The sequence below is a fragment of the Aphelocoma coerulescens genome, chromosome 9 (genome assembly GCF_041296385.1).
Source record: "Aphelocoma coerulescens isolate FSJ_1873_10779 chromosome 9, UR_Acoe_1.0, whole genome shotgun sequence".
NCBI lineage: Eukaryota > Metazoa > Chordata > Aves > Passeriformes > Corvidae > Aphelocoma > Aphelocoma coerulescens.
The window spans coordinates 9,636,563-9,652,280 of NC_091023.1; the positions used below are offsets into that span (position 1 = coordinate 9,636,563).

General features: G+C 44.3%; 1 protein-coding gene across 2 annotated transcripts in view; it reads right to left on the bottom strand.

Moving 5' to 3' along the window:
• The window catches only part of WDFY1 (WD repeat and FYVE domain containing 1), a 28,920-nt gene that overhangs the window by 12,367 nt on the left and 835 nt on the right, over window positions 1–15,718 (bottom strand). Inside the window, exons 1-5 of one of the 2 annotated variants that reach the window (XM_069024838.1) lie at window positions 11,146–11,346; window positions 4,987–5,054; window positions 4,182–4,255; window positions 2,968–3,022; window positions 1,493–1,643 (exon numbers count right to left, since the gene is read on the bottom strand). In XM_069024838.1, coding sequence (XP_068880939.1) covers window positions 1,493–1,643; window positions 2,968–3,022; window positions 4,182–4,255; window positions 4,987–5,054; window positions 11,146–11,282 — 485 coding nt within the window. In that variant the 5' untranslated portion in view covers window positions 11,283–11,346. Of the gene's footprint in view, window positions 1–1,492; window positions 1,644–2,967; window positions 3,023–4,181; window positions 4,256–4,986; window positions 5,055–11,145; window positions 11,347–15,718 lie in introns of those variants that run through there. The other variant, XM_069024839.1, reaches the window with a different exon arrangement.

A 15,718-nucleotide genomic window follows, 5' to 3' on the forward strand; every position in this document is an offset into this window, starting at 1 on the left:
GAGATAAACAATTTGCTTTCAACAAGTCCTCTAAGTCCCAGAATATGTGATCCTTTCTTCATCTTCGAAGTTCAGACTTGCCTTATCCTCACTAATTCAGTAAAGAATAGGCATTCTGATGTGTTTTTCAGAAGCTTACACATAGGATCATTAAGAAACAACTTCTAAGGGACCTCCTGATAGGGAGGCCAAGCACCTAGTGCAGGCTGGTTCTTCCAAACACAAGTCCAAAGGCTGATCAATTACAATGGATTTTCAAATGTCATGTTCTTCAGTGGAAATTTATTTTTGTATTGATATAAAAGGTCATATTCTTTTCTCCATTTTAATAATAAACTGTGCCATTATTTGCAATAGCATTAGCTATAGAACCCACTAAATTCAGTGAGGCTCAGACTGTTCACCAGACTGTGCTGTGAGCTGGTCTCCAACACACACACCAGCTTTAACCTATTCTGTGCTGCACTCAGCTGAGGTGAGCTGCACATGGCATGTCTTATGGGACGCAACTCCCCTGGACTCTAAAAAAGAGCAGCAATACAAACCTGACAATTCTTCAGTCAGTAAGGCAGGGTCTGCACAGATGGGAGACCTCAGAAGGCCAGACATGCAGCTGGCAACTGAGCTTTCCTCCCAGCTTCTTACCAGGACACAGGTGTACAGCCACTCTGGAGAGTTCTTCATGTTTTCAAGCGATGTAGTTTACTTGTTTCAGCTTTTGAATCCTGTATTTCTAAAATATCACTGCCATTAAACCTCATACAGCAACCAGGACCTTCAATTACTGTCCAGCCACATCTAAATTGCCACCATTAACAAGTGCTAAAAAAAAGTTTTAGAATTTCAAGTATTTAACTTGCTTTCAAAAGCTTTGATAAGTGAACTACCTTTCAAGTTACTGGCTTTGTAAGTCTTTTACATAGGGTAAAGAATGCCCTGAAGTACTTACAGCTGAACAGACACCCAGAGTGTCTAAGCTGAAAATGCTGCAGTTAAACGCAGCTTGCAGAAAGCAAATTGCACACAGACAAATTACTACTGGTGGTGAATAATATTTCAAAGTACCCTTGTAGCTTAAAGATAGAAAAGATTAACTTGAGCAAAAATAGAAAAATTAAAGCAGTTCAAAGGGTTTTCATGATGTTTTATGCTCTAGAAGGACTCAAATGCACACTGACATCTGTTGAACAAAGTGACTTGCCCAAGAAGTCTACAGGCCAGGCTATAGATACAGTCACTGCCACGAGATGCTATGGGCAAACACCTCAAAATTAGCAACTAGTACAGATTGGGATTTCTGCAGCACAAGGTCTCTTCTGCTATCTAATAACCACTAACAGAAATAAAGGTATTAAAATAATGAGAAAAAGGGTTAGCAGACTTGCAAGAGATGTCACTCTAGTTTTTATACATGAAAAGTTGGGAACAAATTGAGGTAAAGGAACAAAGTACTCTTCCAGCTTAGGGGTAGCAATCATTTTTCAAAGGATACTGTAGACATGAAGCCCAAGAGGTGAAGTAATGTCTCCCCAGCATGCTCCCACTCCTAGTGCACATCCAGCTGATACACTTGTCATGACCTGTGCTGATAAGCCACTCTGATGCCAGGCAGAAAGTAATAGCAGACACTCGATTCTGGTGAGCTGCAATAAGAAAAAGATTCTGGCACTTGTTCCCCAAAAATCAAAGTGCTGTGTACTTCCATTCTAATTCAGACAGACAGAGGTTGAAGATGATATCTAGGCAATGCCCCAGAGAGATCTTTTACCATTATATTATACTTGCATCTAGGCTGAATGAAAATGTTCCCATAGCTCTGTTTAGGATTTGCCTTCTGAATAGCTCAAGTGAACCAAATCCATCAGTCAGCTGATGTAAGCCTTTCTCCCAGAGAGAGAGAAGCTGAGTTCAGCCCAGACACCCAAGGTTAAGAAATACACAAACCCTCAAATTACTCTAGTTAGCCCAGGACTTCTGGGGAGTAATGCAACACATCTAAAAACTTGAATTGTTTTACTAAATGCATCTTTTCCTAACCCCAGAGAGCTATGCTCACATTCATACATTCAGGTTTAAGCACCTGAAGGGATATCTAGTCCATGGCATTCAAACTGCTTCCTGTGACAGCAACCAAATCCTGCCCAGCTTTGTTGAGAATGCTGCCCCTAAGCAAGAAGTTACACGTGCTTTAGAAAGAAGCCTCCCCTGCCCCCCAAGATGCAAGTACTTCCCTTGACTGAATTGTAAAATCATCTCCCTAAGGATAAAGGGAGGTTTTGTTGCTTTAAGAACAAGGTCTTTTTCTCCCAAGCAAGAACATTGCTTCTATCGGTGTCAGGGAGTCACAAGACAAACTGTACTTTGTTTTGCTACATAATCTGCAGTCTTTAAGAGCTTCCTTCAGGCCTTTCACATTAATATTCCAATTTTAACCAACAATTGAGTTTTGTATTTCTTTAAAGGATGCGTAGATAAATGCTGAAATTAGCATCTCTGTAAATATTAGAATAATCCCACAATCCCTGTTTCCCACATAATGGAAAAATAAGCTCTTTTTCATCCCTGTTGCTCTCCTAAAATGACAGAGAAGGGAAGGACTCTTACCTTGAGCTAGAAGCAACCAAGTCCATTGATTACAAAAAGTAAGGACAGAAATTGTAAATACCAAAATGCACCTTTAGAAAGCTCTTACACCAACACTCACACAGCACTACTTCAGCGGAGGAGCAAAATCTGAGCTCACTAGTTCTGGCTCATTACACTTGCAGGCTAATGATGTAGTGAACTTAATGATAATGACTACAACTTAGACTCAGCAGTTATCCCCAACTAAGCGACAACTATAAGGTCAGTCAGAGTTAAAGCATATCTGGTCTTGATTAATCTGTGACTGTGTCCAGTTTCCCAAGCATTTTAGATGCCTTCCCTTCACACAAATGTTAGTATAGATAGTGGTTAACAGTTTACCTGGATAGGTCTTCACAAAGTTCATCTTATTAAAGTCCTCAGAAATATGAAACTCCTAAAAGCAAAGTGGAATTGTTAGAAGATACCACAGTGGCACAAGCAACATTGATACCCAAAAAAGAGCAGCAACCTCACAGACCAATATTTGCATAGCAGCAGTATATCTCACAAAAAACAAGCACCTTCTGAGGCTGGAGCAAAGCACACCGAAATATCAACTGTAAATTAAGGTTTTAAGTGACTGAAGTTTCAATAGGGAACATTCTTTCAGAATTGAGTTTGCTGAAGGGAGATTATAGGAAGAGATAAGATCTCGTCTGTCCCCAGCAGGAGCAAACAAAACTATCTTGTAGTATTTAGGATTTGCATGTTTGCGACTTCACAATGGACAGGTCTATGTGAGAGTGTTTTCTATTTGATCCATTAGACTTAATGAAATTTTCAAAGTCTCAACTTAAAATTTCCAGTAGTTATCACTAGAATTCTATGCAGTTCTTTGTAGGCTATTCACAGCAGTTATCCATAGAACATGACTATGACACTCATGTACCCTGGCTCCTTATTATTTTGACCTTATCTTCAAAGAGAAAGGAAACCATTAAAGCATCTGAGAGTCATAAGATTCCCCTCCTTTACCAAGGGGGGAAGAATAAAACCTAATTTCTCTTCTGCCAAGTGTATGCTCTCCAAGACAGGGACAGCAATTACAGCAAGAGTATAGAAAGAGAGAAGAAAGAATTCCCAGCAAGAAAAGAGATGAACCCAGCCTCTTATAACTTCAGAGCTAGTGTTGAAATTTCTACATCATAAGAAGATCTGCAGCAAGCAAATCCAGAGACATGTGCACAGCAGGATACAGACAGATCCATACTCCTGGCCAGGAGCAAACCAATTGCAGTTCACAACCCCTGTCAGAGCACCACCATGGCACTCTGCCTAGCTTACTGTACTCCCCTCAAAACAACTCCTTGGCAAAGCATAACTGTTTGGGCCCACTGCTGCACTAATGGCTCAAGGGCTTCTTGAGGCTACCTGGCTCGCACTCGCATCTCGTCAGAAGAACCTTTGCTTTGCAGTCCTCTCATGTACATCTCAGCTGAACTGCCAAGAAGCTCAGCCATTTAGCAGTAGCTGCAGACTATCAGCTGCCAGCAACACACGAACAATCAGAGCAATTCTAACCTACATTCAGAAGAAAAGTCACAACAACTTACCATGACAGCTCCATTATCCTGGCCAACAAATATCCGTCTGCTGTCATGATGATAAGCCATGGCAGAACATGGGGCTGTCAAAAAAAAAGCAAGTACATTACAGTTACTTAAATGGAGGTATTAGGATACACATGACTTTAATAAAAGTAAATTCTTTCACTCAGGACAAAAGCTGTTCAAGTAACATGATAGAAACTAGTCTGCATAGCTAACATCCCTTGGAAAGACAGTTCAAGTCCCACATATGAAGCTGAGGACAGGAACATGACTACTGTAACTCAGATATACCAACAGGAACCATATGCAAACACGATTTCCTGCCACAAGGCACAGCTCAGCAAGAGGAATTTTACACAGGCTGAAAGCTGAGCTAACAGTAACAGCTGGTTACACTTAAGAACTTGAGCTCATTACAATTATCTCAAAGGGAGCCCTGAAAGATAAAAATGCACACCTTGGAAAGCAGAGAGTATTCTTATGTCTGAACTTTCACTTAGTGATTAGAAAAGCTCACTTAATTGGCAGACAAATTATTTGCCATCATTTGAAGCACCTCCTGCTGCAGATCCACAATGATTTACCTGGTAAAGGATGTGGTTCTGACAGAACACTGCCACAGATCTCACCCACTATGCAGCTAGTTTCAAATCAAAGTCTGAGCTAGATGCTGCAAAGCTCCCAAAATCAAGATCATTGAGGGAATCCAGCCCTTGAGGAAATGTGAAGGAGGTATTCCCACACACAGCACAGGTACAAAACCCACACTATGCCTGGCCACCACTTACCATCTCTATATTGTACTTACATGCCATAGTGTGATAGATGCTGGGCCAGTATTGCCCACTGTCTCTCTTCAGCCATACTCGGATTGTTCTGTGTCATGGGAAGAGCAGGGAGAAGCCAGCTGTAAGTGCACCAGCCCTTGCATCTGAACCACTTCATTACTTATGTATCAGCTCCATTCCCCTAAGTTTTTGTGCTACTCAAATATAATAGTGGAATGCCATACCAGAAATAACAGTATTCAAATACTACTCTAACATAACAAGAATATTAGCACTAAGAATAGGCACCTTGGATTTGGAGAAGTTTTCTTCAAAACTATTTATACAATGAGTTTCAGTAAGTATGAAATAGAAATACTATTTCAGCTAACTTCAGAAACTGCTACAAATTGCATCCCTTTACTTCCTTCTTGGCTCTGACTGATATAAGTCAAATTCAAATTGCAGAAATGTTCTGTCTTTGGAAGAGCAAACCACAGTTTGTTTATAGCTTGCTTGTTTATAGCAGATTATGTGTCTGATACATTTTAAAAAAAAAAGAATTGCAAATAATTTCATTATGGAAGTCCAAACTTTTTAATTTTAACAACATCTCTGTGTAACTCACCCTTCAGCAAGCCAGATACTGAATATTAATAACAGCAGCACCTCATCCTCTAGACCAGCACATTACTGACATCTCCATCCCCATATATTAAGAATCCATAGAGGACAACATATCTAACTCAGTATTATTTCCTCTAAGCCATGCCTCTAATCCCTCATGCAGGAATGCAAAGGGCAAGCAACATTAATTGCTGTTAGTTTCCACTGCTTCTCTGCCCTAAAAATGATTAGGATTGATGAGCCAGTCAAATGGAAACTGAAAAGCTGACAAGATAAGTTGGACAGCATGTTAAGATTCTTTATAAGAATGGCTTTAGTTTGCGACCTTCCAGAATAATCTCTTGGAAGGAAGAGATAAATGGTCTTGAGAACATTTAGCATTATACTACTCTGATGACTGTCAAATCCTGGGAGGAGGGATATAAGAGTATCAGTAAGGAAGTGGAAAACTATTGTCAATTAAAAACATTGCTACAACAGACACATTGAAGGGATTCTACATCAAGAAATTAAGAGCACACATGTAGACAGTATTAAGGTTTATTTAAGCCCTCTTGAAATTTCCTCTACAAACAATTGTTTGCCTTTTTGTTACTGTTTAAATCCAACTTCCTCATTCCTAAATGATCTGTAAATATACGTACCTGGAAACACTGTCAAGAGGCTTCATTGAGATGTGCTGTTCTATTTACTGTTAGCTAATAGAAGTTCTGGTGTTCAGAATTTTCTAGAAAAATACTAGGGGACTGATTTGCTAATCGTGTAAGATCAACAGTAAGGAGTTTAACTAAAAGAGTGCAGGAGGGGACTGGTGTCTTGCACCAGAACTAGAACTTTTCAGAACTTTTACTTTTGAAGATACAACAGTAGCATTCTAATTTTGCAATCCATTTAAGGGCTTTTCTTTAACAGACCATCCAAAATAAAGCAGACAATGCCCACCCTTAATGTACTACTTTTAGAAAACTTGAAATCACTACAGCTGAGCATACACTGCCCCAAAACAATGATTTTCAGCTTTTAAATCAAGTTACTTTTTCACCAGTTCAGGGGCATGTGTACATTAGTGTAGTCCACTAAATATTTTACATTAAGCCTGTCTCTTAAAAGCTATCACTTCCCCTTTACAATAATCAACAGCCTGCCTTATGCCCATAAGTCAACACTTCAGAAGAGCAGTTGCTATTTATATATATATATATATATATATAACACGGAATATGGGGAAAACAATGTTTCTAAGTCATTCTGACGATGCCAATGCCACTAATAGCACAGGTTAGCACCTATGGACTTCTATCAGCTTTTTAACTTGCTTTTTAAAGCAGATCCATCATATTCAAACTGTTCTGAACATCTCAGATGGTACCTTCCACCCTCACTTATTTGACTCTTTCACTTCAAGCCAAAGTCATGTAATTATTTTTTATTTTAAAAAATTACATGATAACAAGTTATCATGATGATCAAGACCATGCATTGCTGATTTTTCAAAAGCAGACTTTGCTTCCTCTCAGTATTGTGGTTAATTATACTAAACTAAAGGAAGCAAAGATTTGGTTTTTTTAAGAAATTATTTAATGGGAGTATAATTTCTGCATTAGTTATCAACAATACAGTTCCTCAGTGAAGTCAAGAGCCTAAGCAAATAGCTGGAAGAGTTAGCAAAATTAACTTCTGAAAGCTTCTTATTTTGGTTTAAGTAAGATTTAGACTCCGCTCACCTCATGTTTGCAAAGATAAGCTGTCAGACAGCTTTATATCTAATTATATAAAGCTCTGACTGAGCAAAATTTGAAGAGATTGTTTCACAGTAGTCAGCAAGTGATCTGTGCCAAAGTGCCACTTCTCCTTGATTCTCTCTCCTACAGACCTGTTTTTGTGATGCATCTCCTTATGTTAGGACAAACTAATTCGTGAAATACTAGTTCCTAAAGAACTAGAGAAGTCCTCCAGTAATGCTGCTCCCACAATCTCCTTCTACCACTCAACTGTCCTAGAGTCTTTAGCACTTTCCTCAAAACTTGGTGCTTATTTAATGGAGAATCCTGTGCTCAGTACCTGAGAAGAGCTGGCTACTGCTCACTTCTCCTTAAGCATTCCCTTCTAAGGGTCTAGAAAGACACAGGGCTGTTTGACAGCAGTCTCAGTAAGAATATAAAAATGCTGAAACTCATTAGGGAGCACCCAGAGATAGATACAGACTTTTAAAATTTTAGACTCAGGTCTCTGAGAGTGATAGGAGGAAGCAAAACTTTTTAAAAAAAGATTAAAAATTACCTCCAAACTTCCCTAACATTCAGTATTGAGCCAGAAGCTGCTTTCAGCTGGGCAGCACGCACATTTATAGAAGAGCAATTCAAAGGGGTTTTTGCATAAAGAAAGACAGTCAAAAGCCATCTTCAAGCAACACTGACCGTGGCCTTACCAATTTCTAAGAGTTTTTATTGTTCTCAATCACTGTTTCATTTACATAGTGAGTAAGCACCAAACAGAGCTGGAGAAAAAAACTGGGGTTTGAGAGCAGAGACAATGCTGTGTTCCAACAGTGTTTGTGCTCCTGCTACAAAGCTGCCCTCTGAAATCCAACAACACAGGTTTCAGGGACGGAGAAGTGATGAAAGACCAGCAGGCAAATCCCAATCTGTTACAATACCAGCACTGCTGCAGGTTATGACACAGCTACACCAGCCCTGTTCCCAGCAGTGCATCTTCCAACTCCTTCAAACCACCACCAGCTGCTTTCCTACCCAAAATCAATCACCGACAGTTGTTTTCCTAGCAAGAACAGAACACTGTCTCTTTCTGGTAGTTAAACTAAATAAAAAATATTTATACTGTTAATGACCTTGTTCCCAAAACAGCATTAGGAATCTGGTTTAATCACAGTGCAATGGAAGCTCAAGGACACAGCTGATAGTTTTTATCAAATTTCTGCTAAAACACGTTTTGACCAATATTAAAGTTTCATAAGCAAAAACCAACAAAAGCTAATACTGTACTTTAAGCAGCTACTGATGGTCACCAAACACCAGCACTGAAATGTGCCAGTGATTCCAGAGCTCCTGTTAGCCTGTAGTAAATACATTACTTTCATCTTGCATTTAGGCTCTTGTATACAGCTTATCATCCCTCAGCACTCCCAACTGCAGCTGGGAAACACTCATCTTGGCTTAGCTATTTGTCTCCTGAGGGACACACTGCAACAATTCCCAACCTTGTCCTCGAGCCAGGGTCAGACAAGATGCCAACAGGAACACAGAGTTAATCATCCTTTCTAGGTAAGTTCTGAGAAAGCTTCACAGATGGCAAGTGTCCTGCTGAAAAATCCAATTGGGAAAATTAACTCTTTGTCTCCTGCAGGTACTCTTGCTTCCTTCTTCATCTTGAAAACTCTAAAAGAAAATCCTAGAATTTTTTTGGCATTCACATTTCACAAATTTCACACAAATTTCATCTACGATGAAATTTTTGGTATCCTCTGAAAAAATAAAACCGTTACTTTTCATTCTAGGAAATATAATTTAAAATAGAACTACAACAAGTAGTTCTAACAAGAGAATAATCTACAACATTCTCAAAGAATGTTTTTGCACCAATGTTTTCCTCACTACCCAACTTGTAAACACATTCCTTTGACTGGTTATTATGAAATACTTGACAGCCTTAGCTGCATTAAGATGTAATAAAAATACTGTAGCCCTGCTCTTAGTGCACACAGCAGCTCTTTTGCTCCTTGTACTCTACTCTGTACTTAGCTGCCAGTAGCATAATCAGCTACACAGTATTAACACCTACACCCCACTTGTAGTGAACAAACAGGGGAGCACTGTTTGACAACATGTTAAACTGCAGGTGAAAGCTTTGATGTACTGTAGGAGGCATCCCAGATTAGAGGTAATACAGTGCAACGGTTTCTGAAAGTTTAAAGTAATTTCTCACAGTAAGGCAGGTGACACAAATTCAGCCACGAGTCCACAGACTCACTTGGAAATTACACACACCAAAGGTGGGCAGTGGCCTCTGTACTCCTTGCACAGGTCTGTATCTGACATCGAAACTTGCCCAGATAAAGATGCAGCTCCATTCTTGGCTCTTATCAGCAACCTAAGCATGCAGACTGTTTAACCTTTGGCATTAGACCTTGAGTTTAAAAGCTGGCACTGTCTGCCACAGGCAAGCCTCTGCAAGCCTGTACCATGAAACTCTGTGCAGGGTAAGCTCTGATATGGACTCTTAAAATTTACTATTTCCTCTTCTCTCCTTCAGGAAGCCCACCAAAGCAAACTGAACACAAGCACAAACAATCACACCTAAGTGTGGAATAAAAAGGAACCTGCCCAATCCCATCCAAAAGCTGTTGTCCAACATGTACTGCACAAAGCCATCTCTATGGGAAGGGATGATACGAACCAACTAGACAGCTGATCTGTTTGCGCTTTTTGACCTAAAAATAAATGCCAGAAAACCCAGTTCAGATAACACCCAGTTCAGCACTCATACCCTCCTGTTTCTCACAAGGTCAAGCTTTTCAAACAAAAATTCATGCAAATTCAATGTTAAAAGTTCTTTAGTATAATAGTAAAATTATCCCTGCACCAAGCTACACCTCAAAGAATGCACTTTCATACTTTTACCATCCTCCTTCCAAACGATGTCCCAGTTTCTTAAGAAGCATCTCCTACCCCTCTTCACATTTAAGAGTCGCTTTCCACATAGCATGGGTGAAACTCCATCTCTCGCTATACACTGCACACCCCTCACCACTCTCCTGGCCACAACCCTCTGTGCTACCTGCTTCCTCATTTCCACTTTCCTTTCATCTAAGTAACTGCTTAATGACATTACCAGCTCTTGTGGCAGACGTTTCACATGCTATGCGAGCCAGTGCCGAGGATCAGGATCAGACTCTGAAGGCACGTTCCTTTCGAAGCAGAAAGCACCGTGCTCACCAGCTCATCACCCGCTCTCCCCTCATGTCTGCCAACTCACTCCCTGAGCGGCTTCAGCCAGAGGGAAGCAGGTTTGAGACCTGCACACCGAGCCATCAGAATGGACTCGTTCCGACTGGAGCAGTTCGGAAAGCTCCAGCTCTCCTGACGGGCAGGGGAAGCAGTAACACACTGCAAATGTTTCAGCCAGCAGAGCGGAAGGCCGAGGGAAACATATTCCCTCACTCCTGGTTCTGCTCACAACCTCTGCAAAACACATTTACACATAATACAAGCTGTGCTTTCCCAGCTGCTCCGCAGGACAGCGCCCATGGAGCACAGAAGCTTCTCCCCGCTGGTGGGAAAGTGTCAGCCCCGCATCCCGCACGGGCGGGCCGAGCCAGTCCTCCCTCACAGCTGATGGCATCTTCCTCCCCGGAACCGCGGCTCCGCGGATTTCCTTACGGCTGCAGGCACGGAGTCCCTGGCGCCTCCCGGCAAAGGGACAAGGCACACAAGGATTTCCCTCAACAGCCCCCGCTGCCCCTGCTTCGACTCCGGCTCCTGCCCCGGCTCCGGCTCCCGCCCCAGCCCCAGCCCCGCGGCCCGGCCCTGCCCAGCGGGGAACGGGCGCTGGGTCACCTGTCCTCGCCGGCCGTGATGACGCCGTCCTCTTTGGGGATGAGGAGCGCAGCACTCACGGCGTCCTGGTGGCCCTCGACCTTGCTGAGCAGGACGGGCCGGCGGCTCTGCGGCCGCGAGTGAATCTCGGCAGCCATGGCCCGTAACGCTGCGTGTAGCGGCGCCGCCCCGCCGCGCCGAGGTGTCCCGAGTAGCGGCGCAGCCCCACCGCGCGCCGATGTCGTCACGGGCGTGAGCGGGCCGCCGCCAGCCGTATTCGCTGGAATAGAACGGCCGTGCGGCCGTATTTCATAGAAGAGCGGAGTAATCCATCTGGCGGTGGGGGGCTCCGGCCGCCTGCCCGGGGTGGGACGTGTCCCCTCCGCTGTCCCTGGGCTCAACCACGGGTTTCTGTGGCGTGGGCCTGGCTGGGCTCCCCGTGGGTTCTGTCCAGGAAAAGTCGTTGCCGTGACCCTGGCTCAAGGAGCCCAGCTCGCTGCCCATCCCCGCTGGCATGGGGCCACCACAAGGCAGCAAAGGAAAGGCTGTTGCCCCTGCACTAATTAACGGAGGGATAGGGGCTGAGGAAGGATGTGTAGTCACAGGAAATACATTAGCTCCTTTCTGTCTGTTAAAGCAGCTGTAATCCTTCATTTTATAAGTTCTTAAGCAGCTGGAGTGTGCTGTTATTTTCTCTGTGAACACTGCATGGGAATGTTGGCCACATAGCTGGGTAACCAACAGCGGCATTCCTCCCCTCGGTGCTCGGGTTTTGGTCTTATATCTGAACACCAGCGTTTGGATATAGCCAACACACACTGTGCTTAACTGAAAACTCTAACTGGGAACTGGGTGAAGCTATTTGTGCTCTGGATGTCCCAGACGGAGCTGAGCTCCAAGAGGAGCTGCAGACAAACCTCCTGGAGCAGGGGGCTGGGGATTGTACCATTTGATAAGCTGTCACAGACCATGTCACACACCTGCAGCCAGGGAGGGTGAATGAGGCTTCCCCAGGATCCTGGGGGAGGGCAGCAGACAGCAATTATCTTTCCTGTGAGCTGTCCCAAGAGAGGAATTTTGTAGCTCAGAAAGCCAGTAAGGGAGATTGGCTATGCAGCAAAGAAAACAGACATAGGAAGAATGGGTCCATCTTGAAGCTTTAAAGATACATGTGGTTAAATACACTTTGTTTTGCCTCAGTTTTTCCCTGCTTCCTTATTTTTCCTCTGTATTTCCAGAGTGACTTGGTCACTGAGGACAAGAATATTACTTCAGGTCTGACCTAACAAATCATCATGTCAAGACAACAGGCAATGCCTACTTAAGCAAAATACCTGGCACAGCTGGATCTAAAATTCTTCAAACACAATATTTCAGGCCTTGACCCTGTGCAGTGCTTGGCCCAAGACATACCTATAGTCAGAATGATAATTTGTGATCCAAGCAGACACCAAAAAGCACCTTGTTGCTCAATGCTCTGGTTATTATTCAGACTTGTACACACCTATTCCTCTGCTTTTTAAGCCTGACCTGCTTAGCTCCTGCCAGTTGTCAGTGAGTCTGGCTCTCTGCCCAAGGAGGGGAAGACAGTGTTCTCCCCATACAGAGACTTTGCAGCAGGGATTCTGAACGAACATGCAGCTCTAGGATAGCATATCCACAGGGAAACGTTTTCAAGAACTACTATCCAAAAACTTTATTTGATGACTAGTGGTTATGAGCTTTTTTTTAACCTTCCTTTCTTATCACATGACACATTCCCTCTGGCCTCATCGTCTGCTACTCATCACCCTGCTGACTTCGGCTAGAGACGCGTGGTGGTATTTCGGCTTGGAGGTACATCCTTCTACCCGCTCCTTCGTCTCCTGGGTGGGGACGCCCTTCCCGCAGGCTGCGGGGATGTGCAGATGCCCGGTGTTTTCCTGCTCCCGCACCGGGGCCCCGCCGCGCCCCGGCTGAGGGACCGGCACCGGGCTGCGCCGTGCGCTCAGGGCCGCCAGGGGGCGCTGCGGCCGCGCCCGCGGCTGAGGGACGGATCCGCCGGACACTGGGACGGGGATGTGGGGACAGCGGGACAGGGGGATATGGACACAGGAGGATGTGGGGAAAGGGGTGCAGGGGAAATGGGGATGATGACAGGAAGATATGGGGCAGGGGGAGAGGGGAAGAGACACAAGAAGATACAGGGAGATGGGGACGGGGACAGGAACAGCACGGTATGGGCATACGGGGAAGATGGGGACGGGGAGATAGGGACAGCAGAAGATGGGGAGATAGGGACAACAGAAGATGGGGCGACAGTGAAGGGGGACAGTGGGATGTGGGGAGAGGGACAGGAAGATATGGAGCAGGGGGAGAGAGGGAGAGAGGGACAAGAAGATATGGGGAGATGGGAACAGGGGGGTAGGAGGCTATGGGGACAGGGGGATATGGGGACAGGAGGGCATGGAGAACCTCCTGCTGAATCACCGCCTTGTGCAGAGGCCAGATGGGCAGGAAAGTCACCCGTTCAGCCCCCTCTGCTTGACCCTAGTGCTTAGAGGACACTGGTAAGAGCTACCAACAGAAAAAAATGCCAAAAGCCAGAATAAAACTGTTCAAATGCCATCATTTTGCCTCAGAATGAATTTAGAGGGGTTTGGGGGGATTTTCTTTGATTGCCTTTTTTTGTCATTGTTTTGGTTTGGGAGCTTTTTTAAGCCCAAGGTGGAGCATTGAGGATGGCACTGCTTCTCAGAGGCACTCACAGTGCCCCATATCCCTGAAGCCCCATTGCCGCTGGGGACAGCTAGCAGCCAGCCCGGTCCAGGGGCAAGAAGGGCCAGAGGTGACACAGGGCTGTGCTTCCCACGGGCACACAGCTGCTAGCAAAACCTTGAACAGGCCAATTGCAGTGTCCTCACCTCAACCATTTCAGGAAGGGAGAAGAGCCCAGATTGGTCAGATACAGTAAAAGATACAGCCCTGCCTTCCCCCTTCTCCACCATCTGTTCTGATCCCAAACCAGCCAACATGCTTTAGTCTGGAAGTGAAACAAATGCTGCCTGGGATCCAAGAAGACAAACCCAGCCCTCCTGTCTAGGGACAGGGTGGCTCACAGCCAGTGTAATTAACCGATGGCCACAGGCTCCAGGTGCTCAGTGCCCCAAAGAAAAACCATTTGATTCACTCCCTCTATTGCACAAACACCCTTCAGGAGCTTATACACTTAATTACAGGGAACAAGGTGCATTAGGAGCCCAATATTCAAGGGAGATGCCATGGACTTAGCAACCCAAAAAGCTTGGGAAGATAATCCTTGGATCAGGGTTGACTGTGCGTTGGCAGCATGTTGGAATGGAAATGACACTGGGTTAATGCACAATGCATGGCACATGCATCCCACAGGGCCCAATCTTTCTTCCAGTCTGTACCAGTTATCCTCACCACAGCCTTGAAAGCAAAAATTAGCATCCCTGGGAACTTGAGCATGATGTGAAGGAAAGAGGGGACAGCACAGCACTGAGATGGCCATCCTGCTGTGAGCTGGCAATACACACCCATCACTGCTCCAGCAGCAGCACAGAAAGTGTCATCTAGTAAGTGAACAGTGCCCACCTGGCCATAGCAGCAAGCCCAGAAGTCCTAGATCAAGGAGAGCTGCACTCTGTCACCACTACCACCCTCGTAGGGAGGAGGGCAGCTGCAGCTTCTACCTTTAGGTTTCCCTACAGCATTTGATAGGGGCTGATCCCCTGGGTATCACATCCAACACAAGACCATCACAGCCTCCTGGTACCACAGCAATAATGGAAATTGCTAGTGTTAGACAAGTTTCAACCACTGCAGGTATTGGCATTACTAATAAATGCACACAGTTTAAACTGGTGGGGCTAAGCTAAAGGGCTTTTACTTTCTTTGAAGCACAAGGGAGAGTTTTTAAAATATTGCTTACAAAAGAGATATTTGAATTTCTTGTTCTTTTTCATCTTTATTAAGCCTCGTTGCTGCTGGGAGGCAATGCAGCCATGTTTTTAAGGGAGAGGTTGCTGTCAGAAGGCTGCCAGCAGGAAATGTGCTGTGATGCCAAAGGGTGAACAGCAGTTATCCCTTTACACAGGCTGAGAAACTGGCCCTTCCTTACACTCTCCACTCTGTCCAGCAAAAAAGATTTGAAAACAACAGTGTTAATGAAAATGTGGAAGTTGTAAAAGAAAAACAGCCTTTTTAGAGCTCTCTGAAGTTACGAAAACAAAGTTAAGACATGGTTTGGCAGATTAATAGCCTGCTATTTCACCTGTTAATTACTTCATGACTAACTACTTTCTTTATTACAGACCTGGCTCAGGAAATGTATGGCAAGGTTTACCAAACTCTTTCTCCCTATTTAATCTCTAGGCTAAAGCAACTGTAATCACAAGCATTTTCCACAGTCATTCCCTGCCCAGGGTTTCAGTCTCAGTGCTGAAGAGCCATCAGTTTTCTCAGGGCTTTCCACCTCAGGAAAGTTTACAAAGGATGTGTTATCTCTTTTGAAGACAGAAAAAGAGGCAGTAGAGAGCAGCCAGGAACAGCAGATAATGAGACCATCTGAGCAGCAATTCTACAACTCCTG